At 41.4% G+C, this 25,102-nt stretch overlaps 1 protein-coding gene across 4 annotated transcripts in view; it reads left to right on the top strand.

Annotated features, from left to right (window-relative positions):
• MEGF10 (multiple EGF like domains 10) overlaps positions 1-25,102 on the top strand; it is a 156,607-nt gene that overhangs the window by 70,546 nt on the left and 60,959 nt on the right. For all 4 annotated transcript variants that reach the window (XM_068246753.1, XM_068246769.1, XM_068246752.1 and 1 more), the window contains exon 6: positions 23,899-24,145. In XM_068246753.1, the coding sequence (XP_068102854.1) occupies positions 23,899-24,145 (247 nt within the window). The remainder of the gene's footprint in view (positions 1-23,898; positions 24,146-25,102) is intronic.

Raw genomic sequence — 25,102 nt, 5'->3', positions numbered from 1 at the left:
TTAGTATTAGGTGTAGGTGGGGGGTAATGTTACACTTGGTTTGGTGCGATCTTTAACGTTCACATCTTGCCTGAGAAGTCTCATCACACGTTACACCCGTGGTGCGACCAAATCAGAGACATACTTTCCATTAAAAGTATGCCTCACTTCCGGGATGTACATGCACATTGGCCAGTAAGGTACTGTCACTGCATTGCCTTCAATTAGATAGTCCCTTAGAGCCATCACTATTTCTGCAATGGGATGTGGGGGTCTTTGTAACGTACTGCGTATAGTGTAAAAGGGGCCTAAATAGTACAGATGTTGTTTGGAAACGGTAAAATAAAGGGAACCTGAAGTAAGAGGTGGCTGCCATATGCGCATAAAATATTGATAATAAATAGAGGGCTATTTAACACCGAGCCACATTGTCGGCATGCATTTTTAATGTGCTATTTAGATGCCCTGTGTGCTAAAAATGATGCTCGGTTCACTGTAACACAACAAAGCCCCATGGAGATCCTATTGATAGAAAATGAGAGAAAATCCAATATACAGGATAGCAATAAAATAATAAAGTTGCCAAATACTTTCCTTACTATTTATTTAATTATTGATATAGAATATCCTAGAATTGGGAGCCAGGAGCCATACTGGTCCATCTCCAGCCATGGGGATTGTGTGGCACCTCCATAATGTGTCTACATACCAGACTGCGTCTCACACTGACACCTTGTCATTCAGGAGAGGATTATCTAGGAGGGAGTGCGCTACCCACTGAGTGCTGAATCACAGGCCGAGACACTGGCTTGGAAAGATTCCAGTGGTCACACAGACATACAAAAATAGGATCACGTTTCAGTGGTCGTGCTAAATCTCATCATACAGTCCATACGTAATATGACTAGCAACTAGACAAAGGAGTCTCCTAATTTGGGCTTAAACTGTTAATGCTGAACTTCTGTGGACTAGTCTGGAATGTGTGATAGAAGCGTTATATTACAGTGATAAAACACATGTAATATGGAGATATGTTACAGTTCTATAAAATCACTGTCTGCTTACATTGCTTTTATTGTTTGTGCATATAGGATAGTATGGAGGGGTGGGGGCGGGGTGAGGGAGACGGCCTCAGAGCTGAGGTCAACTGTGTAGAATTGGCTGGTAATGGTTCCCATATAAAGTAGGGCATTACCTTAGGTAACCCATAGAACTGTAATCTTTCTTCTGCATTGAAATCCATGCAAATTACATGTAGGGACATTGGTGATTTAGACATTATCTATACTTTGAACTTTCATACAGTGGCTGCAATGATACCCAAAGAAAAATAACTGGATACTGTGTATGTACTTCTATTGGCATTTTATATTTTTATTACAGTAAGGTAGTTGATACAAAAAACACAACTAGGTATACATCAGAATTTATATTTCAAAATGTAATAAAAAGTAATTTGTCATTTTTGAAGTGATCCTGTAGTGTAGTCAAAATCACTACATCAGGCTCTGCAGCTGCTGGGGGGGAAGGGTCTTTTTAGCAAAGCCATGGTGGACCCCAACTTCTTAACTCCAGTACAGCCCCCCTACCTCTCCAGAGCACTTGTACTGGGAGTTATGGTGCCCACAATTGCTATAAGAGGCCTGGTGGGTGGGCCCCCTGACGGTTGAGGTCCATCACCATGAAGGGAGGAGCGCAAGGGGTCTAAAGAATAGGGGTTTCATCAAACATCTAGAAGGTGCCCGTAGTTAGATCCCTAAGTGTCCCTTAAAGAGAACCAGAGATGAAGCACCCTCATGTATTTTATTACATTTATCAGTGGGAACATGACAGTAAACACCTACCCTGCTTTTAGTTTCATTGTTATCTGCTTAATGAGTCTATTAGCAACTGTGATAAGAATCCATCGACTATTCAGTCGAGGTTTGACCTGGAATCATTATAGCTGAGTCACTCTTCTGTGGAGTCCTTTCAAGCCCAAGCCTTCCCCCTCCTGGCTTAGATCTTCTGCTTTGCATACTGAGAGCTGTGATGCCTGGGAGGGGCTGCTGCTCCTGAGAGAGAAGCCCTGTGGCTGTAATATGATCCCTGTGTGCTCTGTGTGCACTAGATTCTCATAGGAATGAAACTGCAGTTATTATCAGTGACACTTCCTACAGGCAGATCATACCAATATGAAAGCACACAGATGAAAGGCTGCATAAGCCTAGATAGCAGCATAGTCTCATATAGCCTAGACAGCACATCCAGAACAACTCGTATAACCCGGAAGGAGAAGGGATATGAGCCGGCGGCCATATTTGATTTTTCCTGGAGCAATAATGGATAAAAAACACTAAAAAAGGCATACCAGAGCGGCAAAATTATCAGGTAGAGCATTTATTCTTTACAAGCTATCAACTAATATGTTTATTTTGTGTGAAACGTTCATCTCTGGTTCCCTTTAATAATAATAAAAGGTAATAAGGCTGCACACTATGCAGTCTTACTACCTCAGCAATGTTGCCCACTGTTACAAATGCCCATATGATCCCTTATAGGCCTCTTATGTCAAATGAATCAGGGAGAGGAGACTTGTTCTCCCACCCATGTGACTGGTGTCTGGTCTATGATTTGCTCCTGAACTTAGTCTTTGGTGTAGCTATTAGGCTGGTGTGGGAGTAAGTTTGGCTGAAGTGGTAAAGTGGGTGAGATTAGACTTGTAAGGGACCAATATGTTTAGTGATTTTGGCAGCTGATAGACAGATCTCCTTCTGGTCTGTTGTCTGTTGGTCACCATAAACCACATGCCAATTCCCGACCGATTTCTGCATGAAATCTTTCGGTAACCGGCCTTGTGACATTGCCTCTTCGAAACGTTGACTGTGGCTGCTGTCCCCAATAGTCTACCTCCTCCCATGCCTCTGCATTAATACTTTATCTGCCTGGTATCGGTGCTGTGTCCGGAGTCCTCTTTTATGTTCACACCCCACGTGTGTGACGTCAATGTGCCAGCAACTACATGAGTACAAATACAGAAGAGGAGTCCGGACACAGCAGTGTCACTGGACAGGTAAAGTATTAATGCAGGGGCATGGAGGGGTCACATGTACACTAGGGGGACAGCGACAGGGTGGTGAGGCAAAGAGGCTGTGTCATAGAGGGTTTCCATCACGTTTGTCACTCATGATTATCGAAAACCGTTATCATCGCGCACCCGATTGAGCATGTCAGCTTGAGATTTTCTAGCATTTCCGATCGATACATGCGACCAATTTCAGCCCAATAATTATTGAATTGGATAGTCGATCTGCCGCCAAGTCGTCTCATGTATGGCCATATTTATACTTGGAAGTCCAGCCCTAATCGTTGAGCTTAGTTACCATCAATAGGGAGTGCTGCAGAGGTGGCAAGAGCATCCATAGCCTTAACCAACAGTTTTTTTTACAGTGGCCCACTACAGCAGTTTAATGCCTGGCACACACCATGTGACCTCCCCCCCACACTCTACCCACACACCTCCTCAGCATAACCTTATTCCTATCCATCCTACCCCTAGGCATTCACTCCCTGTTTCCTGTGGCCTCTGGAATGCCTGGTCCACCCGCAATAAGCTGCTCTCTGGAACTCGCTACCTCCAGCCACAAGACTCGCCCCCACCTTTAATATCTTCACACAAGCTCTCAAGACTCATCCTTTCATGCTCGCATACCCCCCTACACCAGCACCATAATATGTACGGTTAGACACCCTCTCAACAGATACACCTATTGTGAGATTGTAAGCCTCTGGCAGGGCCCTCTCCCTTAGTGTTTCCAGCTTGATTATGCAATCTTGCTGACAATCATCCCTTTTGTGGATCTCTATTTGACCTATTACACTGTATTATCAAATTATTTGCATGATCTTGTTTTGTTGTGAGTTTCCTGTATGTCCTACCTTGTATGTTAACCCTTTTATCTATTGTGCAGCGCTGCGTAATATGTTGGCGCTTTATAAATACAATAAATAATAATAATAATAATGTGATCACTTTTATACAAAATCGATCAGAAAAATGATCGGAAATAAGAAATAATCGATTTGACCCATCTATCTGACAGGAAATTGTATGGTGTGAACCAGGCATAAAGAATGACTACTAAAATGCCCAGGTGACTAAATCCATATTGAGGTTTAAGAAAGGATTGCACATTGTTTCTATGGACAAAGCTTGCTTGCACTTTGCAGAAGTCATTTTAAAATGTATGGAAACTTTTGCAGAAACAGATTTCAGTTGTGACTTGTCCACTTTTATTAAAAGAGCTTCTTAATGTCCCTCTGAGAGCCATGACAACTTTGAATAGTTGAATGTTTCCTTCTGAGTTTGGTGGATAAGATTTCCAAAATGAAAGCTGTGCAGTACTAACTTACGATTGGGTGGTTTTGTTATATGGCACATCACTATCATATAGCTTATATGATGGTGATGTACAATTGCATGAACAATGCTAGGATTGTACAATCTGTACTTGTGTATAGGTCCTTTTGCACTTAATGGACACAAGTCTGAGTATAGATAAGGAGGTATTGCATAGAAACAGAATCAGAAGCCTGACAATGTGAAGGAATGGGATCACAGGAGTAGCTGGAATGTGACATAATACAGGAAGCCAAGGATTACACTCTACCTAATGCTCCTCATCCTTTCCACATGATCAGGCTGCACAGAATTGCCTCAATGAGGGACACAACCGGAAAAGGATTAGTTTACTACAAATGCATTCAATTTGTTGATTTAGACTTGTAGCTACTTTTTTCACTTTATAAAGCTCCCTTATTATACGAGTCAAACTATTTAATTACATCCAGAAAATGTAAAGCCTAGCAAAACCCAAAAATTCAGAAAAGAAATTTGAATATGTGAATAAAGACAGTGTGTAGAAACAAAGTAGCGGACAGAATACATGTTTCATGTGAAGCAGGTCTTTTTGGCCCTTGCTGTCCACCACACAGCGCCGGATCGGGAAGCCACTATACCTATAATGTTATAGCTGGGTGGCTGCGTACGTGTTGTCCCACTGCAATTCGGCTGTAGGCAATAGCTGGACCCCCGAATTACACCACTACAGGACAGGCTAGGTAGTCAGTAGGGGAATATATTTGTTTTATCCCTCTACTTTGCTGTGTGCAGGGAGAGCCGTCTCTCCCTGCTGACCGCCAACAAAAACATATGCACACATTTCATGTGCCAATAAACTTGCCGAACTGCAAACAGTCCACTTCTTCTCCTTTCCTCTCCTCTCTGGTGTGTGTGTGGTTTGGGGGGTCAACTAAGTGTGATTATGCGACACGCCGAGCAAAGAGAATAGTACTATAGCTGCCAGAAGTAGCCCCCATGGTATAGGTAGCCAGTAGTAGACAACCCCGCCCCCCCCCCCCAGTATAGGTAGCCAGAAGTAGCCCCTTCCAATGTAGCTATGAAGCCCCCCAGTATAGGTAGCTAGTGCAGCACCCAAGTATGTGTGACCCCCCCCCCCCCCCCCCCACACACACACACACACACACCTTCATGGAGAGTAGCAAGCAGAGGAGAGAAGTAACTTACCTCTGTAGGCTACACCAACTATCTTCTTTCCTCCACAGCCACCATCTCTATTCATTCCAGTGCCATCTCTCTTCACATAACCTAGTGGGTCATGTGATGAAAGACAGTGCTGTAATGGAGATGGAGGCATCTAGGATAAGGTGGAGTGTGGAGAGGCGAGGTACTTTTCTCCTCCACTCCACTCGCCACTCTGCACATGCCTTGGGTCTCCACAAAGCCTGCTGCGCACCTCCTTATCATGCTGGCCACCTGCTCTGGGGCCCCCTTGGCTACAGGCCACATAGCAGCCACTATGGCTCCTATAGTGATTTTTATGACAGCTTGTTTTCGGTAATGACCTCAGCCAAGGCAGTACTATGTAGCATTCCTCAAGAAGATGAGAGTGAGAATTATTACGACCAAACAGATGTCCCTAACTGAAAAATGTTTATATGTAAGAGAAAAGTAATTTTTTTTCCTGGTGTGGGTTTGTAAGTATGCATACACATAAGATGTCCAGCAGTAGCATTTTTTCTGAATTATTATCTTAAAGTGCATGTGCTACACAATACAAAAACTAATAACGTAGAAAGGACCACTCTGGATTCTGACTAGGGAATCATATTGTTGTACTACTTGTATTTTGATTCTGATACGATTTTTGGGTTTGAATGTGTTGATACCTAATGCAGGACAAAGGAGTAGCTGCTTTGCTGTAGTGTTAGTCAATAGAGTTTTTCAACTTGCCCAGAGTACTGATTGACTGTCAAGAAGCTTTTTTAAAGTGTACCCAAGGCTACATGACATGATGAGATAAACGTGTATGTACAGTGCAAAATATATTAATAATCATGCTGTTTTACTTGTTTTATTTTGCTGTCTGAAATAGTTCATTTGTTGGCATGGAAGTGTCAGATCCTATCTTGTCGTTACCTTGTCCGGAATTTAGTAAACCACTGATAAGCAGATTACAGCCATAAAAGTTTTCCTGGCAGGTATAAAACTTCTGAGAGCAGAGGGAGATAAAAAAGGTCAATAATTCATGTAGTTTAACTCTGAGACACTTAATAGACTGCCACTGAGCAGATACAACAAAAGATTATATCTACTTTGTGAATGTTTAAATATAAAATAAAACCATGGAATATCTAAAAAAAAGGCAATTTTAGATAGTAGAACTAGGAAGGTAAATACAATTGTTTCTCATCTGTTTATTTTCACCTCGGGTTCTCTTTAAGGATTACAATGATATAATTGTGCTAATATTGTACTGCGGGACCCAGTATAGTTGTCATTACATAAACTAGCATAAAAAATACATGTGTAGGGCCTGGGCTAAGCAATGGCAGAACCCCACTAGTGTTTATACCCTATGGTGGAATGAATGAATGTTTTGATTACACTATGCTAACAAAGGCAATACACATGCTGACATCCATGTGCACTAAATTAGTCTAATAAAGATTTATTGAGCAAACACAATAGCAAAGTCGATGTAATTTGACTAGATAGCAGACGTGTTGAATTCATTGCTCTGGGCTACTCTATCAACCCATCCATCAGACATGATCAGCATCACTGAGAAAATACTATTTACAAACCTTCAAGGCTTACCATTGATGTCCTCTCAGCACACAGCATGGGAAGCTTAGGTTGGGCCATTAAAGTGACTGTGAGCCTAGAATCAGCAGCCCCAATATACCATAACAAAGTGTACTTGTATTTACCCAGGTGGACATCTCAGGCGTAAGGCTCAGAGGATTCATTACTTAGTTTGCAGTGCATTCGTTTATTTTTGCAATGTGAGATGCTTCCATTTGAAAGGGTACAACCTGAACTCAGGGCAATGTAAAACCTGCCATTTGTAATTCTACAGTATCAGAGCATATGATCTTTATAATCATTATGTGTCAATGATTCTGAAAATATTCAAAGTACAGTATTGGTGCAACAACATATTTTCTTCTCATTCATTGTTTCTTTTAAAGGATACAAGAGATCACACGTGACATGATGAGATAGACATGTGTATCTACAGTGCCAAGAACACAAATAACTATGCTGTGTTCCTTTTTTTATTATCTCTGCTTGAAAGAGTTAAACATCAGGGGCCATATGCAATTCACTTTTTCACCTGACTTTTCTCCTATGAGATAATTTTTCATCTTCGATTTAAAATAACTTTTCATCACTTTTCAACTAAAAAAGTGCTAAAAAGTAGGTGAAAAGGTACTATCAAAGTTATTTTGAGTATTTTCTTGCTTTCTGGTGGCTTAAAAGGCATTTTATTGACAAGTTTAAAAATATCACCCAGGAGAAAACTCAGGTGAAAAAGTGAATTGCATATGGCCCCAGGAATGCAAATGGCAGTTTCTGTCTAGTTGGGACCTTGTCGGAGTAAATTAAAGTAAACCTATTAACCTATTCAGCCTCTTGTTTTTTTTAACAGAAGTTAGCTATTACAATGTATAATGCTATGGCCAATACTTTTAAGCAGGGGGAAAATCTTTGTTAGTTCTGCTTGAAGTATCATTCAAGCGAGGAGAAAAGATGAAACTTCGGTCACATGTTTATGGCTGTGCCTCAGTAACTCCCAAGACTAACATTAGAGGCCTGGGTCTAACAGGAACAGGAAGTGAGGGAGATGACTAACTAATGGAGCCGCGGACATCAATAACAATGAATGCCCATTTTTACAATGACGGCGTTTCATTCCAATTTTTGGATCATACGCGATATGCTGATCATAAGGACATCTTGATTAACAGAGGTGCTTGGATGCAGTACAGACTCTTTCTTGTTTTCTCCATTATTTGCCTGATAAAGCGGGATTGTTGCCTGCGAAACGCGTTGCATTGTGGAGCTTCTAATAAATGTTCTTTTTGAATTAAAATAACGGTTTTCTGTCTGGCAATCTACAAGGGAGGTAAGTCCACCATCGCTTTTCCCTTTTAAACGGTTTTTAGTTGTTTTGAACCTTTTTTGCCGCCTCTGTTTACACATCTGCATATTAATTAACATGGTAGTTGCATGCCCTTTTTCCACTGGTGTGACCCAGTTTACCCCCAGCCAAAGTCCATGTAGCATTTTTCCTACGTTTGTGTTAAAGCAAACCTGTCAGGTTTGCAATGCGCCAATTTACATACTTACCTCAGGAGGTGGAAGTCTTGAGATCATCTTGAGCACAGGTGTTGAACTCCAGTCCTCGAGGGCCAGATCCATGCCAGTGTCTAGGATGGACACAGAAATGGCGAATGTGTTCTACCTGATGAACCACACCTTTACTGATTAAGGCTCGTCAATTAGTTTGAGCTTTGTCAAAAATGTGTGAGGACCATGGCCCTCAAGGACTGGAGTTCAACACCTGTGCTCTAAAGGATTCCCCATCCTCCCCAGGATGTTCCAGCACTGAGACCCCTGATCTTGCTGTGACCTTGTCTGAAACTTTGACCTCTCTGTGGATTGCTGCCTGGACTGACCCTTTGCCTGTTTGACTACTCTGCTGTTTACCCCTTGGTTGTGACAATTGGTTTGGAGCAATTGTGTATGACCTCAATCTTGTTTTGGCTTTGCTTTTGCTTGAACCCTCTTTGTGTTAGCCATCTGATTCCTGTGTATGATCTTGGACTGTTTGACTATTCTTATTGCCTGTGTTTCTGCCTAGCAAGTTGTAGTGGTACCTCTGGTTTCATGCATTCAGTCTCTATACCTTGCACAATAAGGCCTGGGTGTAACCGTGTGATGAGTAGACATATAAAATCTGAATGGGGCTGAATGGGGATGTGCCAAAGACCAAAGGTGGATTAAGGTGAAATGAGGCCCTTGGTAAGGTAGCAGTTTTGCCCCTTCCCTTATGGTCCTTTTGGTAATCAGAGTTGGGAAAGGGGTCAGAGAAAGTGGCAGCTGGACACCCTGACACCCATCAGGCCCCAGGCACATACCTAGGTTAGCTGGACACCCTGACACCCATCAGGCCCCAGGCACATACCTAGGTTGCTTTGTGGATGGTCCTGCTCTGGTGAAGACTGCAGTTGAGCTTGGGGCATAGAGACTGAATAGAAAGCAGGGGATCCACCAGGCCTTACAGTAAATAGAGAAATCGCAGTGAGTTTTGGATCATGATTTTCAGTGAAAAAGGAGCCTAACTATCCCTATCACCATCCTATCAATATAAAAGCATTAGTGGACTCTGTGTCTTCTTCTATGAGTATGTACAGTATGTTATAAGAATAATAACTACAAATGATAACAAGTGTACTGTAATCTCCATCTGTTACATTACCACAATGCCTTTCTTGAGCCCAGTATAGTATTACAATACACGTGCAGATGAATAGTAACATTTTACATGGTGAAATACACAAATACTGACACAGACAGGTCTGAAGTACACAGTAAAGAAAAAAATTGCTTCAAAGCTTCAAAGAATGAACACAAAACTGCACATTTCATTGTTTGTGCGCTTCATGGCTCAGAAAGCACTGACAAAATGACAGAATGGCCTAGTTTCTTCAATAGAGAACCTCCCTTACAAAGCAGGACCGTGTGCATGACAGCACGGTCGCCATAGGGGCAGAAAACCCACACCGCACTAAGTGAATCTTACAGAAACAAAAGGGATGAAATGAAATCCACATTTGTTATTGTTGTCCAGTATTTCAAAGCAGCCAGCGCTTTTATGTAGCATGAGGGAGGTGGCATTTCTTGTTTTGGTAAAAATATATTCTAGCCTATATATAAAAGCACTCTCATGTGCGGTCACGGGTGGATGGGTGATATACAGCCTGGCTCTTCTACCAAGAGACTGCAGAGTGGATCTGTATTCATCTTACATGACTTCACCCATTCTTCCACTGTCCTTTCTACAGCCATGGTGGCATGTGTTTGTCATTGCTTTATGTCTGCAGTTCTGTTTTCTAAATTACAGTAATATCTAAGCAATATTTTGTTAACCATGCCTGGCATTAAAATGGGATAAAACTCTGACATAACAGTCAACAAAAAAGAGGCTGGTGTGATACAGGTCCCACTTTTTGACTGTATTTAGGTGCCCTGTGTGGCCCTGCAGGTCGCACAGGTCAAGGGCTGGCCCTGTTATTACCAGTTATAACACCAACAATAATAATTGTTTCATTAGAGTAGAGAAAGCTTAAAGTACCTTCTGTAATGTCTTTTGTTTTCAGTATGTGTTGTATTGAATCCTACATTTACAATCTATTTAAAGTGCAGTTAACCTCTTAACCTTTATAGAGATGTGGTAACATTTAACACCGTTTTACAATCAGCATTACATGATGGACGGTCAGTTTTTTATTGCAATCTTGTCTCCTTCAGTATCACGTTCTTGTGATCACCCCAGGCTTGTCCGCTGTCCCACCATTTGTTGTACAGTTCTTCATAATGTGTTGGCATTTAATAAATAGAGTAATAATAATCTGTTTACCAAAGCCTCCCCGCCATCTTCATAGCTCCAATCCCCCGCACTGAACTGCCACACCACCCTGACTAATGTGTTGCACTACTCTACCTTTAAAGAGAGCCCAAGGTGGGCTCCTATAAATGATAAAAACCTAGGATACCTGATCCAGGAGGCTGGCAGGATCAGATAGCCGCCATCCCCACTACTCTCCAGCACTCCCTTGGTCTGCTAGGGCCCACTTTCACTTTCGTGACATATGGGTCATGCCGCTGGAAGGAGAGAAACCTCTCTCTCCCAATGTGCAGGGAGGCATGTGAGCAGCAGGGAGCATGGCCAGGGAAAGAGCTGCGCAATGGCAGCTCTGGAAAGTAGGAAATCCCTTTCCTTCCATTACCCTCCGAGATAACGTCAAATATTGTTTTTGGGGGGAGGGGGGCTTTTGCGCAGTGGTGGTGGTGGTGGGGGGGGGGCAGAGAGCGGCAGTGGAGGAACACAGAGGCATGTCATGAGGCAGAGAACAAGCATCTGTGTCCCATCTAACTCCCCTCCCCCCCCCCACCACCTTGGGTTCTTTTTAAGACTGTAAGCCTATTTGGCAAGGCTTCTTCCCCGTGTGCTCTCCACCACCATATGGACTCATCTGCTTCTACCTTCTGTAAACCATTGTTTATTACAGTTTTACTATTTTGTGTACTATTGCTTAATGCTGTAATGTCCCCATGTAACATTGTTAAATGTTGTGCTATCTCCCCATCCATTGCACAGTGCTGCGTAATATGTTAGGGCTTGAAGAATAAAGTTTAATAACAACGTTAATTGGTCAGATTAGAATGGTTCTAGTGTCACATAGTATTTTTTCACTAATATTTATGGGCCCGTTTCAACTGTTTGCTTTATAATTTGAGTTTCGGAATAGTCACTAGCATTATAATGTAAATTGCGGTACGACATTTGCACTAGTGCAATGCAATTTTGGGGCAAATTTGCAGTTTTTGAGCCTTTCCATTTGTGTAATGTTCAATGGCTGCAAAAAAAAATTGCATACATTGTATTCAGATTTTCCCTTTTTTAATGTCATTTTTCTAGCTAATCCAAAGATCACAAAGGCAATGGCATATTTAAAAATCAGTCAAAATCCCACAACAGAAAAAAACTTTAAGTTAAAATTGGCAAAAATTGCTTCGCAATGTGTTTACATTTACAAATTGTAGTGGAAATAGGCCCTAAAAGTCAAAAGATACAGTATAACTAGGAAATAAGACACTTAGCTTTTGTAGCATAACTTTTGTAAAAGGTGATATTATTAGATTTTCTTAGCCAGCACAAGCGGCAAAGAACACTGACACTCACCGTGCAATCAAAACTGCCAAAGCAATATTTAGTTACTGTAGCCTGCGGGCTGAACGATATATATTTACATTGGTTTAGATAGAACCTTAAGAGAAAAGCTCATAAGATGATCTGTGTTTGTCACCCAACTACAGCGCCTATAAAGGAAAAAGAACTGCCTTGAGGCTGATCACGTCTGAAGAAAATAGATATAAAGTTTTCAACTGCACATAAATAAAACTAGCCCTGAATTCCCTAACACTGTCCCGATGATTAACGTTCCGATCCCTTAAGGTAGATAGACCTTGTTAAATATTTCTAATAGATTACTGCAGGACTACGGGCTGCAGTGGTGCAACTGAAATTTCTACTAAAATGTTTGCTAATATCTACAGGTGCAAGATGGGTGACCAAGTTAACATCAGGGAAATGTCAGTCGTTCACTAGATCTACTAAACTTTGACCCTCGGTCACTATCTGAACCCGATGCTATGAGACCTCCCACAACTGGGTATTAGTTATAATATGAGTTTTATTTTGGTCTATTCTTTACTTGCCCTCCCTACCTAAGATGAAGAAAAGCCCCTAGCATCCCCCCCCCCCCGCCGCACACACCTCTCCCCCTATCCCCCCCCCCCCCCCCTAATACTCAACTTTGGGCAGCTGCCTTAGAATGGACTGTACTAGTGCTGTTTGTTTTTTTTTTGTCTGGAGGATGCTCTGTCCACAGAGACACTTATACCGTTCACCCTATAGGGAACAAGAGCGTGGACGTTGAGTTACAGACACCACCTCTTCCCACAACCCTTCACAGCAGCCCGTGGCATGTCCCACAACCCCCAGCATGATACCCCTATTAGACACAACGGAAAGGGGAGGATAGAGGTTGTAACAGCTACAGTCATTCCAACAGTGTGAAAGTAGAGTAAAGTGGTGTGGGCACCACAACACCCCAGAAGGCACCTTGTGGAGGGTGGAACATGGAAACTCTCATCCAGAAAGCATCTGAACCTTTAGATAAAAGCATAAATAACAGCCATTTTCATATTAATTTATAAATGAAGTGATCAGCATGATGATCACAAATGTTATATGTGATCAGCACTTCCCAGTGGATTGGCAATGGAGTGCTGACTGTGGAGTTAATGAAATGGTGTTCAACCTGGCTGCCACTTTATGTTCACAAGCTGCCATGGAAAAGTAGAGAATGCCATAGGATTGAATGTAGAACATCACTGTTTCTTTCTCACTGTGCTGCTGTCCGCCACTTTAGAGAGTGGCAATGTGCAGCGGAAGTGCAGTTAGCATTTGTAGTCCGAAGAACCTTAAAGAGGAACTGTAGTGAAAATAACACAATATTCATGAATAGATTATTTAGTCAGTGTTTGTCACTTGTAAAATCTTTTCTCTCCATAATTTATATTCTAAAATGTATCACAGGGGCAACATCTTTAGTCCTGCCAGGTGATCTCTGTACATAGAACTCTCAGTAAATGAGCATTTCAAAGAGTGAAATATGGCTTGTTTGGTAGTTGGAAACAGCCATTATTTCCCACAATGCAACGAGGTTCACAGACCGCAAACTGTCAAAACCTTGGTCATGACATCACACCGTGGGAGGGGTTTCACCACAATATCATCCACACAGAGCCCCTTGATGATCTAGTCAAGGAAAGGAAACTCTTTCTCATGGGAAATGGGGTAATAGCTACTGGTTGGGATGACTTTCAATCCTTGGTTAAAATTCCTGTTTAAGTAATTAGAGCTTTGGTCGCTACTCTAGGGAAATTATGGTAGGCAATACAATACTGAAACACTGATCACCACCGTAAAAATTTTGTAAAAAAAATCACATCGACCCCTTTATAAATTTGGCTTTATAGAACTAGCAATCAGTAGCAAATCAACACTTCTTTATAAATTGGCCCATATGCCTTTCTAATGAAGAACTGGTTTGGGATATAATGCAGCACTCAGATTGTACTTGTCATCCCTTCTTCATATGTTTGCAGTGATCTGTGTGTGTGCAGACATCTTTTATCCAGCTAAAAATGATCATGAGACATTCCATGCTCTATTTTCCAGATATCAGTAATTAATCTTTTCAGACTGGTTCTTCCTTCTCTTTAAACAACAAGCGACACCCATGTTAACCTAGAAATAAAAAACACATTTATAAGTAGATAAATACTAGTTCTACTTACATAACAGATGTATTGTGCTATCCACGTAATGATGCCTGTGAATTTTATAAAGGATAAGCAGAAAATCCTATTCTAGGAAGTGGCCATCTTGCCAAGCTAATGCTGACATCATATCCTCCCTGACTCTTGTTCCCCCCCCCCTCCCTTCTCTTGCTCATTGTGTATTCATTAGCTGCCCTCCTCCCAGAGTCTTCAGACACTCCCACTGAGGTGTATACTAGGAACTGCACTGTCATTTTTTTTATTTACTCCTCCAATCGCTGAGTCACCTCAGCCTTGCTTGTAAACACAAGTGAGCAGAGTGTGTTTCTGATAAGCAGCTAGGCAGGGAAATAAATGGAAGAGGAGGAATATATTATAGATAAAAAGAACTCACAGCATTCAACTATTTGGCACTGACTACTAAAGGGCCAGTGCTCCTAAAGTATGTGATAACTCCAAACCATAACAGCAAAAAAAGTTTTGCAAGTTTTGAATGCAGGATTAGCATCTTTATCACTTAATACACTCAGACCAGTTGCTGTTGAAATGTTATTTTTATGGTGACAATACCGCTTTAACAAACGTATTAGGAATCACTGTATTTACATAAACCACTACAATAAAATCATATTTTATGTGACGAGGTTCACGTGTTTAAAGGTGCGTACACACGCACTATTGTAACAAACGACGGGTCCATCAGACCCTCCTGGGGCGCGGTCGTTCTGCCGACAGTAGTACGTGAGTACAGGCTGTCGGCAGACTGATAAGACTTTTTTGACTGATCCGCCCGGCAGCAGACGGCAATACTACTGTCGGCAGAACGACCGCGCCGCAGGAGGGTCTGATGGACCCGTCGTTTGTTACAATAGTGCATGTGTACGCACCTTAAAGGGGAACTTCAGCCTAAACAAACATACTGTCATTAAGTTACGTAAGTTATGTTCATTAAAATAGATAGGTAATAAAATCTGTTACCCACCCTATTTTAAAAGAACAGGCAAATGTTTATGATTTCATGGGGGCAGCCATCTTTTTGGTTGAAAGGAGGTGACACGGAGCATGAGACACAGTACCAGTTGCGCGCGCTAGGCTTCAGATCTCAAATTAAATTTTTGAAAAAAAAAATTGCACCAAAACAGCAGAAAGAGAACAACATCAGAAATCCCAACATGCTTTGCACAGCATCAGGGGGAAAATGCCCAGGCAGTTTTTTTGTTTGTCACAAACACTGGTTCGCAAGACAGCCAGTTTTCTTTTGTGCAGCTAAAAATTAGGTTTGGGGAAGAAAAACAAAGTTCTGGTGCTGTGAAACTGTTAAAGAAACACCAAGCCTTTTCAGTGCTGCTGAGAAGATTTTTAGTCTGGAGGTTCACTTTAACAGTCAATACAGAAATTGAGATATTAAGTTTGTGACATGCAATAAATTGAGACCTAAATGGATGGGACTTGGACAAGTACAACTGGAAAGCTGGAGGTATAACCCTCATAGAAGGAAACTTAAGCGGAAACATTCAAATTGCCTTTATAACCCTTATGAGACGTAACTGAAAAATAGTTTCTTAAGACTCCTTCTCCTGCCAAAGAAAATACTGAAATATTATAAACTATAATCATGTGAAGAGAGAAAAGTCATTGCTGGGTGGTAATCAAGGCAACAGGAGGTGCCTTCTGGGGATAGAACCTCACCAAGAGGATACATTACTGCACCATAATGGAGCTCGGAGCTAGAAAATAGGGTTACAAGTCACCCAAGCTGTGACAATTGGTTATAAACTTGACCTGGACATTACAGAGCAGACCTCCTAGAGATTAGCTTGAATTCCATCTGACGGCATGTAACTCAAGTGCATCTTCCTCTCAGATAAACAGCTGTTCTTCTTAGGTTTCTGACCAGCCACTATATAATACGTACATTAGACATATTTCTGAAAATGAGTTTCTTCTATATTAATCCTCGGCTTATTTAATAAACCCGTAGAAGCCATTTGATGGGGAATTACCATTTAGGTTGTGGTTGTTATTTAGGACTCTGACAAGCAATATTTGCACCCATAATTGACAAATAACTTCTCAACATTATGGTTATGGAAAATGATGTTGCCTACGGAAGAAACTTACTTTAATGGCGAATAATATTCAGTTACTGCCAGGAAATATTTGAAGTTTTTATTTTTATATCTGTAGTCATTTTTTCTCTTCAACATGTCAGTTTGAGTAGGAGGACTAAGCCCAGACCAAAACAGCTTAGTTCGCATCATAGAGTGCAAGTTTTCTAGGCTAGGTGAGTATGGACTATGTACAGTAGTACAAGAAATGGCTTCAGATACATGACTTTGAAAGATCTGTAGCAACTCTGAGTTTACATTTTAGGATTCCCAATACACTGTGGGCTGCACACCATATTCACTGCCAGAGAACCATATATGAATGTAATGTGCAGTCCTGCAAATGTCTTATCACATTCACAGTATAAAAAATATGCATAACGGAAACCTGCCATACTGCCATATAGAACGTACATGACGAATAAAAGTGTAGAAAAATAAAGGATGCCTCTTACAGTGTTAAAAATGTAAATACTTTATATAAACAATACACTGTTCAAACAGGATGAAAAACTGGGATGTGCTCTAGAGGCCGAACCCTGGTTTCCTATGTCAAAGGCGGTGCCCTTAACTAGTACACTATCCAGCCACTATCCAACCAATAATAGGAGCTCATCAGACCAAGTTATGGCATTGATGCAGGGGGGGGGGGGCTGCTTTTTTGGGATACAATGCAGTGGGCTTCTGCTATGGTGCACCTTACATTGTTGGTTTATTTTTAGTAGGGTGGGATGGCCAGGTGTGTGTGTGTGTGTGTGTGGGGGGGGGGGGGGGGGGGGGGTTGGAGGTAGTAGAGGGTATCGAATTGGTGGTTATATGCAGCATTGGACTCAGTAAAGGTTTTGATTTATATTGCTGATCAAGGGCCTGTACTTCCTTTGTGAGGTTATCCAGATAGTCCAGAGCAGTGATGACTAACCTTGGCACTCCAGCTGTGGTGGAACTACAAGTCCCATGAGGCATTGCAATACTCTGACAGCTCTAAGCATAACTTGGGGAGGCAGATGCATGATGGGATTTGTAGTTTTGTCACAGCTGAAGTGCCAAGGTTAGCCATCATTGGTCCAGAGCATTCAGTCATCCTGCTAAAAAAAAACAAAAAAAAAACACATTTTGAGAAAATTAGAATTAGACCCATCTGCAAACTGAAAGGCAGATTACAAGTCCAGTACATATGTAGATATTACTTCCAATCCTTCACCTATAGAGTTGCTTGCAGTTACAGGAGCAGAGCCACCACTGAATCATCTCCTAGGCACTGGTGGCTTTCATATTTAATTTGGAACAGCTGGCCTTGCTATTCTGCCTGCCGGTCATTTTCAGTGGCTCAGACTGGGCTGGTCGCAAGATATTTCCTGTGTCTCATTCTGCCACTGTGTTTTGCTCTTTCGCTAAAACTCCAGCATGAGAATACATCAGGATTCAGGAGGTGTTATGTCAGTGGGCTCTCTACTCTTTTCAGCTAAGTCCTAGAAGAATGTTTATCTTTTCTCTTGAAAATCCAGTTGCCTAAAGTCCAGTAAACAGCTTGATTTTTTCATGCTGCACAAAGCAGACTTAGTGTAAAGATTAAATGAACTTCTCAGTCTAGTCAATACTGGAATCCTTATCTCGGGGAGCTTGTCAATACTAGAAGCCTGTGTGGGATGAATGAGCTCTGTGTTTACTGCTGACTTGATAACATCTGTAGTGAAAGAATAATTAGAATGATCGCTAGTAAATGTTTACATGATTAGTATATTGGACCAGTAGGAGAAAATCAGACTTTAACTTAAAGGACCACTATAACGAAAATCATAAAATTTGAAATACACGTTAACACATTCAAATTAACAAGAACATTTCTTTCAGAGTAAAATGAGCCATAAATTACTTTTCTCCTATGTTGCTGTCAATTATAGAAGGTAGTTGACATTTGACAGAACCGACAGGTTTTGGAGTAGCCCATCTTCTCATGGGTGGTTCTCAGGGTTTTCTTTATTTTTCAAAAGCACCTAGCGAATGGTGGTTGTTCCGTCTAACTGCCAAAAAAGTGTGCAGCGAGCAGGGAGGCTGGACAGCATCTTTTAGAAAGCCTTTGCAGGGAGTGTCTTTATAAAGAATAACGGCTATACTGAGAATCCCCCATGAAGAGATGGACTAGCCAAAAACCTGTCGGTTCTGTCAGATTTCTACTGCCTACTGTAAGTGACAGCAACATAGGAGAAGAGTAATTCATGGCTCATTTTACAATGGAAGAAATGTACTTCTTATTTGTATGTCTTTACATGTATTTTACATTTTTTTCGCAATAGTTGTCCTTTAATACATTATTCTTCACAGGGATTTTTAAAGCTGTGAAATTTGATAAATGATTATTTATATCAAATACTTTTGTACCTTGCTCTTGAATATGGGTTTGTGATAGAATTTCTGTAGGCGTTATGCTCCTGCATAATTTGAGGCAGGGAGAATAACAGGCTGGCCGGGGGTTGGAGGTGTGCCCAGGAGCAGATGGGTGGCAGGGACCGCATTGTGGAAAGGTCATTTTGTTTATTACGCAAAGTGATTGTTTTTGAAATGTTTACAAAAATTTCTTTAGCTTTCCTGCTCTTTTTAAATCAAACCACCCTTCACCTGTGTCTCCTATCTGCATAATCTCCATAACCTTATCAGCTTGCAACTGTAAGGACAAATATTAGAATTTTCTAATCAATTATTTTAGCTACCTCCAAAAGTAAAAGGGGACTTTTTAGACCCTTTACGTATATTAAGGGTTAAACCAACTTGAGTGTTACGTGAAAAATGGCCGACTCCTCGTGGAGAGGAGTGATGTGAGGGATATCACTGTACAGTCAAGCTGCAAGAAAGCTGAACTAGGAATATGAGCACGTTTTACAGTGCTTGTATTATGCAATAATGCAACTTTCCAGTAAAGACTGAATAATGAAATCCTACTTTTATTCTTGTTGCTTGAACTGATGAGCAAGGTTGCTCTATGCTATGAATACAAGGAGGCAGAACTGTGCGGTGATCTTATGAAACAATGTAGATAGAAAAACAGGATTTCATGGTTAAGAAAGCAGTTTACTGTTATGTTTGGCTTACTCAGTGGTGGTTAGTGCTGGTACCATGCCTGGCATCACATATGACTCATACCTCTGAGCTTTTACAGAACTGGCACTGCTGGCTGCAGTTTATGTCATTAAAATAGAAATCTTCTTCTGCAACGCACAAAAGCAAAAGCATACTACAGAGATGATATTTAAAACTATTTATGCGTATGTGCTTTATATAATCAGACTGATTTCAGTGCATCAGTCCGTAACAACCCATCAGCAGTCATCATTAAAGATGCAGGGGCGTAGCAATAGGGGGTGCAGAGGTTGCGACCGCATCGGGGCCCTTGAGCCAGAGGGGCCCCGAAGGGCCCTCCCACAACTGCAGTATTAGCTCTTTATTGGTCCTGTGCTCATAATAATCACTTCTATAGATACTTAGAATAGTGGTAATCAGTAACAAGCTGTTCCCCATCCCTTTCTTGCACCTTTGACACTGTAGTTGCCATTGGCAGGTTTTGGTGCACCGTATCAATTGTTATGTAAAGAATACATAGAATGGGGGGGGCATTGTAAAACTTGCATCGGGGTCCACAGCTCCTTAGCTACGCCACTGTAAAGATGCCAACAATACAGGTAAATGTATGCCCAGAGATGTAAAAAAATAGATTTTGCCTGAACTCGACTAACTAATGACTGTTAAATAAATACTTGCTAAGTTCAAAAATTCTACCTTTAGCAGTCCCGCTATGTCTTAAGTAATTCATATTTTCAACACCGTAACATGGAACAATTAGGAACTCTCGCTGGATTTGGCATTCCAGAGCGGGAAAGTAATCTTTTCCATGATTGGGTGGTGCTGTTATGTTTGGTATAAACCTACTTCATGAAATTATGTTTGGGCCAGAGCCCTGCTGAAGTAATGCCTTGTGCCAGCCGCGCATCACTTGTGTTGAGAGATGTAAAACATGACTCTTTGCTGCATTTTTTTATTCTGCAGCTAGATGGACATATGTTTATGTCTCTCTGTAAGGATTTTCTTTACAGACGGTAAAATGAAACTTCAGTTTAATTACAAACTTTACCTAAAATGTGTAAAAACAGAGGAACCAAGCAGCTCAGGGTGACCCAAAACCCCTAGTGAAGTATAGGGGATTAAAAGAGACTGAAAGGCCCTCACACTGAGCCCTCATACTAAGTGGACTAGTAAAAGGCCTTGCATGGGCTGCTTTCTCACCACTACAGTCATCATAGTTTGTCTTGCTAGGCGTGGCAAAAGGTACACTTTTTGGCAGACCTACAGGCGGAGGGGAGCACAGGGAGGAGCTTAGCAGTCTGTGATTGTTTAGCATCTGTAGAGCCAGCGGAATGTGAGATGGTGGTAAGAAAAGCTTGGATTTGTCACTCACTGGAAATAGTAGTATCAGTCTGTGGGTCCTGTACAATGAAATAACAACAATACTGTTTTTTGGCTTCCGAACATTGAAGTGTATGCGTATAGGAATTGTATCTTGAATTCATGCTGCAAATTTTGGTCAAGTAGTTATAAACTTTGTAATATCTGTACGAGATGACATCTACATTTATGAGTATATTCATACTGATTTTATACTAATGTGCACATGCAAGTATTTTTCTTCCAGTTTAGTTGCTTATCCTTTCTAAATCTAGCATGGTTATAACATCCATATTCCTTATCTTCCTGATCTTGTTCAGTGTTTATACTTATTAATACAATATACTCAGTATGTTCTTAAGTGCTGATAAGAGACGCATAGAGATGACAAGCTGGGAATACACGGTTCGTTTCTGCCGCTCGATTCTGCACTCGATCGTTCATGCCGCTCGATTTTCTTATCTTCCTCTCGTTTTTCTTATCTTTTTCCATTCATTGCTATCAGAAATCGAGCGGCGAAACGATCGAACGGGAGATTGGACATGTCGGAAATGATCTATCGCGCCATCTATCTGTGGCACAAACGAACCGTGTATTCCCAGCATAACAATTTGCATACAATCTACAATAAAGAGAGAATGATAACAATGTGTGTCAAACAGGAATCAGCACACACTGCAGCCAGTTTATTATCAGTAGTGATGGCCATGCCTAGGAGAATTCACAGAGAAGCATGTGAACAGTTTGGTCATGTGATAGATACAGTGGTTGGCAAATGTATTCGGCCCCCTTGAAGTTTTCCACATTTTGTCATATTATATTACCACAAACATGAATCAATTTTATTGGAATTCCGCGTGAAAGACCAATACAAAGTGGTATACACGTGAGAAGTGGAATGAAAAACATACATGATTCCAAATATTTTTTACAAATAAATAACTGCAAAGTGGGGTGTGCGTAATTATTCAGCCCCCTTTGGTCTGAGTGCTGTCAGTTGCCCATAGACATTGCCTGATGAGTGCTAATGACTAGAGTGCAACTGTGTGTTATCTAATGTCAGTACAAATACAGCTGCTCTGTGACAGCCTTTGAGGTTGTCTAAGAGAATATTGGGAGCAACAACACCATGAAGTCCAAAGAATACATCAGACAGGTCAGGGATAAAGGTATTGAGAAATTTAAAGCAGGCTTAGGCTACAAAAAGATTTCCAAAGCCTTGAACATCTCACGGAGCACTGTTCAAGCGATCATTCAGAAATGGAAGGAGTATGGCAAAACTGCAAACCTACCAAGACAAGGCCGTCCACCTAATCTCACAGGCCGAACAAGGAGAGCGCTGATCAGAAATGCAGTCAAGAGGCCCATGGTGACTCTGGACGAGCTGCAGAGATCTACAGATCAGGTAGGGGAATCTGTCAACAGGACAACTATTAGTCGTGCACTGCACAAAGTTGGCCTTTATGGAGGAGTGGCAAGAAGAAAGCCATTGTTAACAGAAAGGCATAAGAAGTCCCGTTTGCAGTTTTCCACAAACCATGTGGGGGACACAGCAAACATGTGGAAGAAGGTGCTCTGGTCAGATGAGACCAAAATGGAACTTTTTGGCCAAAATGCAAAACGCTATGTGTGGCGGGAAAACAAATACTGCACATCACTCCATCCCCACTGTCAAATATGGTGGTGGCAGCATCATGCTCTGGGGGTGCTTTTCTTCAGCAGGGACATGGAAGCTGGTCAGAGTTGATGGGAAGATGGATGGATCCAAATACAAGGCAATCTTGGAAGAAAACCTCTTGGAGACTGCAAAAGACTTGAGACTGGGGCGGAAGTTTACCTTCCAGCAGGACAACGACCCTAAACATAAAGCCAGGGCAACACTGGAATGGTTTAAAACAAAACATATCCATGTGTTAGAATGGCCCAGTCAAAGTCCAGATCTAAATCCAATCGAGAACCTGTGGCAAGATCTGAAAACTGCTGTTCACAAACGCTGTCCATCTAATCTGACTGAGCTGGAGCTGTTTTGCAAAGAAGAATAGGCAAGGATTTCTGTCTCTAGATGTGCAAAGCTAGAAGAGACATACCCTAAAAGACTGGCAGCTGTAATTGCAGCAAAAGGTGGTTCTACAAAGTATTGACTCAGGGGGCCGAATAATTACGCACACCCCACTTAACAGTTTTTTTTTTTAAATGTTTAAGATTGATTCATGTTTGTGGCAGTAATATGACAAAATGTGGAAAAATTTAAGGGGGCCGAATACTTTTGCAAACCACTGTATATAAATCTCCGATTTGCTAGTCATGATCATGTGCTAAAGCAGGATTTGAAATCTGTGTCAGCTGATCATACAAATCATATGCTTCTCTATGAGTTCTCCCAGACATGACCATCACTACTTATCAATATAAGCAGAAAGTTAGAAATTATACTGTACATAATGGAAGATATATTGATATATTGTAAATTGGGACTAATATCTTCAATGCAAGGATATTGAATTGTTTATTTTGGTCCTATTATAAAACAATTTAAGCACACCAAGGTACAAGCAGACTAACATAAGTATAGTTAGTTTACCTTTAAGCTAGTTTCCCAAGTTCCATGTAATGAGTGCAGTTAATATATCTTTCTTATGTCTTGGGGGACAGTAATAATGCATCAGCAGCATCTTATTCTGCTTAGTCAGGACCCAGGAATATCTTGTAATCAATTCTTGAATTATTTTTGAGTTGTCTGTTTATTATTCGGCCATCAGTGCTTCCAAATCCAAGATGTGTAATTGATCAAGCTACTTACTGAGCGCATGACCAGATATAACAAATGAGGCTTCAGTATAATGAATCATCATGTGAACACGCTATAAATGGATCTTAATTTGTAATCTTGCTCCGCAGCTTGCGACGTGGACCACTGGGGGCCACACTGCAGTAGCCGGTGCCAATGTAAGAATGGAGCCCGGTGCAATCCCATTACAGGAGCATGTCACTGTGCTTCCGGCTACAAGGGCTGGCGCTGCGAGCAACTCTGTGATCCAGCCACATATGGGAATGACTGCCAACAAAAATGTCAGTGTCAGAATGGGGCAACCTGTGACCATGTAACTGGAGAGTGCCGCTGTCCTCCTGGATATACTGGTGCATTGTAAGTATGACACATTCATCCCTCCATGAACTGTTTATACTTTGCCAGCTGTTTGTAGACCAAGACAAGTGGCAGCATCACTGCTGTTTGTGAAAGCCGTCAGAACACTCGAATGGATAGACTGTTTTTTGTTTTTTTTAATAACTGGCCCAAATAAAGTCATCCAGTATGACATTTTTTTAACCCTCCTGCCCTAAGGGTTAAGCCCCTGTCCAGTCCTATTTCTTTATGTCTATATACCATCTCTCCATGTCATACTATGGGGATAACATGAATAGATACTTATAAATCATCCCAGATGCCTTAAAGGAAAACTGAAGTGAAAAGAATATGGAGGCTGCCATATTTATTTTCTTTGAAATAATACCAGTTGCCTGGCTGCCCTGGTGTCGGATTCACACCACAGAAACAAGCATGCAGCTAATCTTGTCAGGTCTGACAATAATGTCAGAAACACCTAATCTACATGCTTGTTCAGGGTCTATGGCTAAAAGTATTAAAGGCAGAGGGTCAGCAGGACAGCCAGGCAAATGGTATTGTTTAAAAGGAAATAAATATGGCAGCCTCCATATCCCTCTCGCTTCAGTTGTCCTTTTATTCTACTGCTGTGCCTTGCCCTTCCTTCTTTCAAAGCCATAAAGGAGGGATTGAGGGGAGGGGTGCAAGAGGTGGCATTCAATGTTCCTCCCAAAGAAAGGTGCACTCTTTTGCCCTCCTGTCAGGACAGTGGAGGTGGTTATGGGGCTGGCAGGGAAAAGGGGACTTTGGACAGCACAGTTCTATGGTACTTTTGTATTTGTATGCTAATACAAGCAACAGCATGAGTTTGATGAAGGACTTGGACAATGTTACAGAGTTCCCAGATAGTCCATGTTGATCCATAACCACCAGGATATTGAAAGGGGCTTTAAGAGAACAAAAAGCCATCTTACTAAAAAAAAGCAATGCTAAGGAGCA

This window comes from Hyperolius riggenbachi, chromosome 1, assembly GCF_040937935.1.
Source record: "Hyperolius riggenbachi isolate aHypRig1 chromosome 1, aHypRig1.pri, whole genome shotgun sequence".
In the NCBI taxonomy this organism is placed as follows: domain Eukaryota; kingdom Metazoa; phylum Chordata; class Amphibia; order Anura; family Hyperoliidae; genus Hyperolius; species Hyperolius riggenbachi.
Note: the sequence above shows the minus strand (reverse complement) of the source record. Positions and strands in the feature narration are given on the sequence as shown.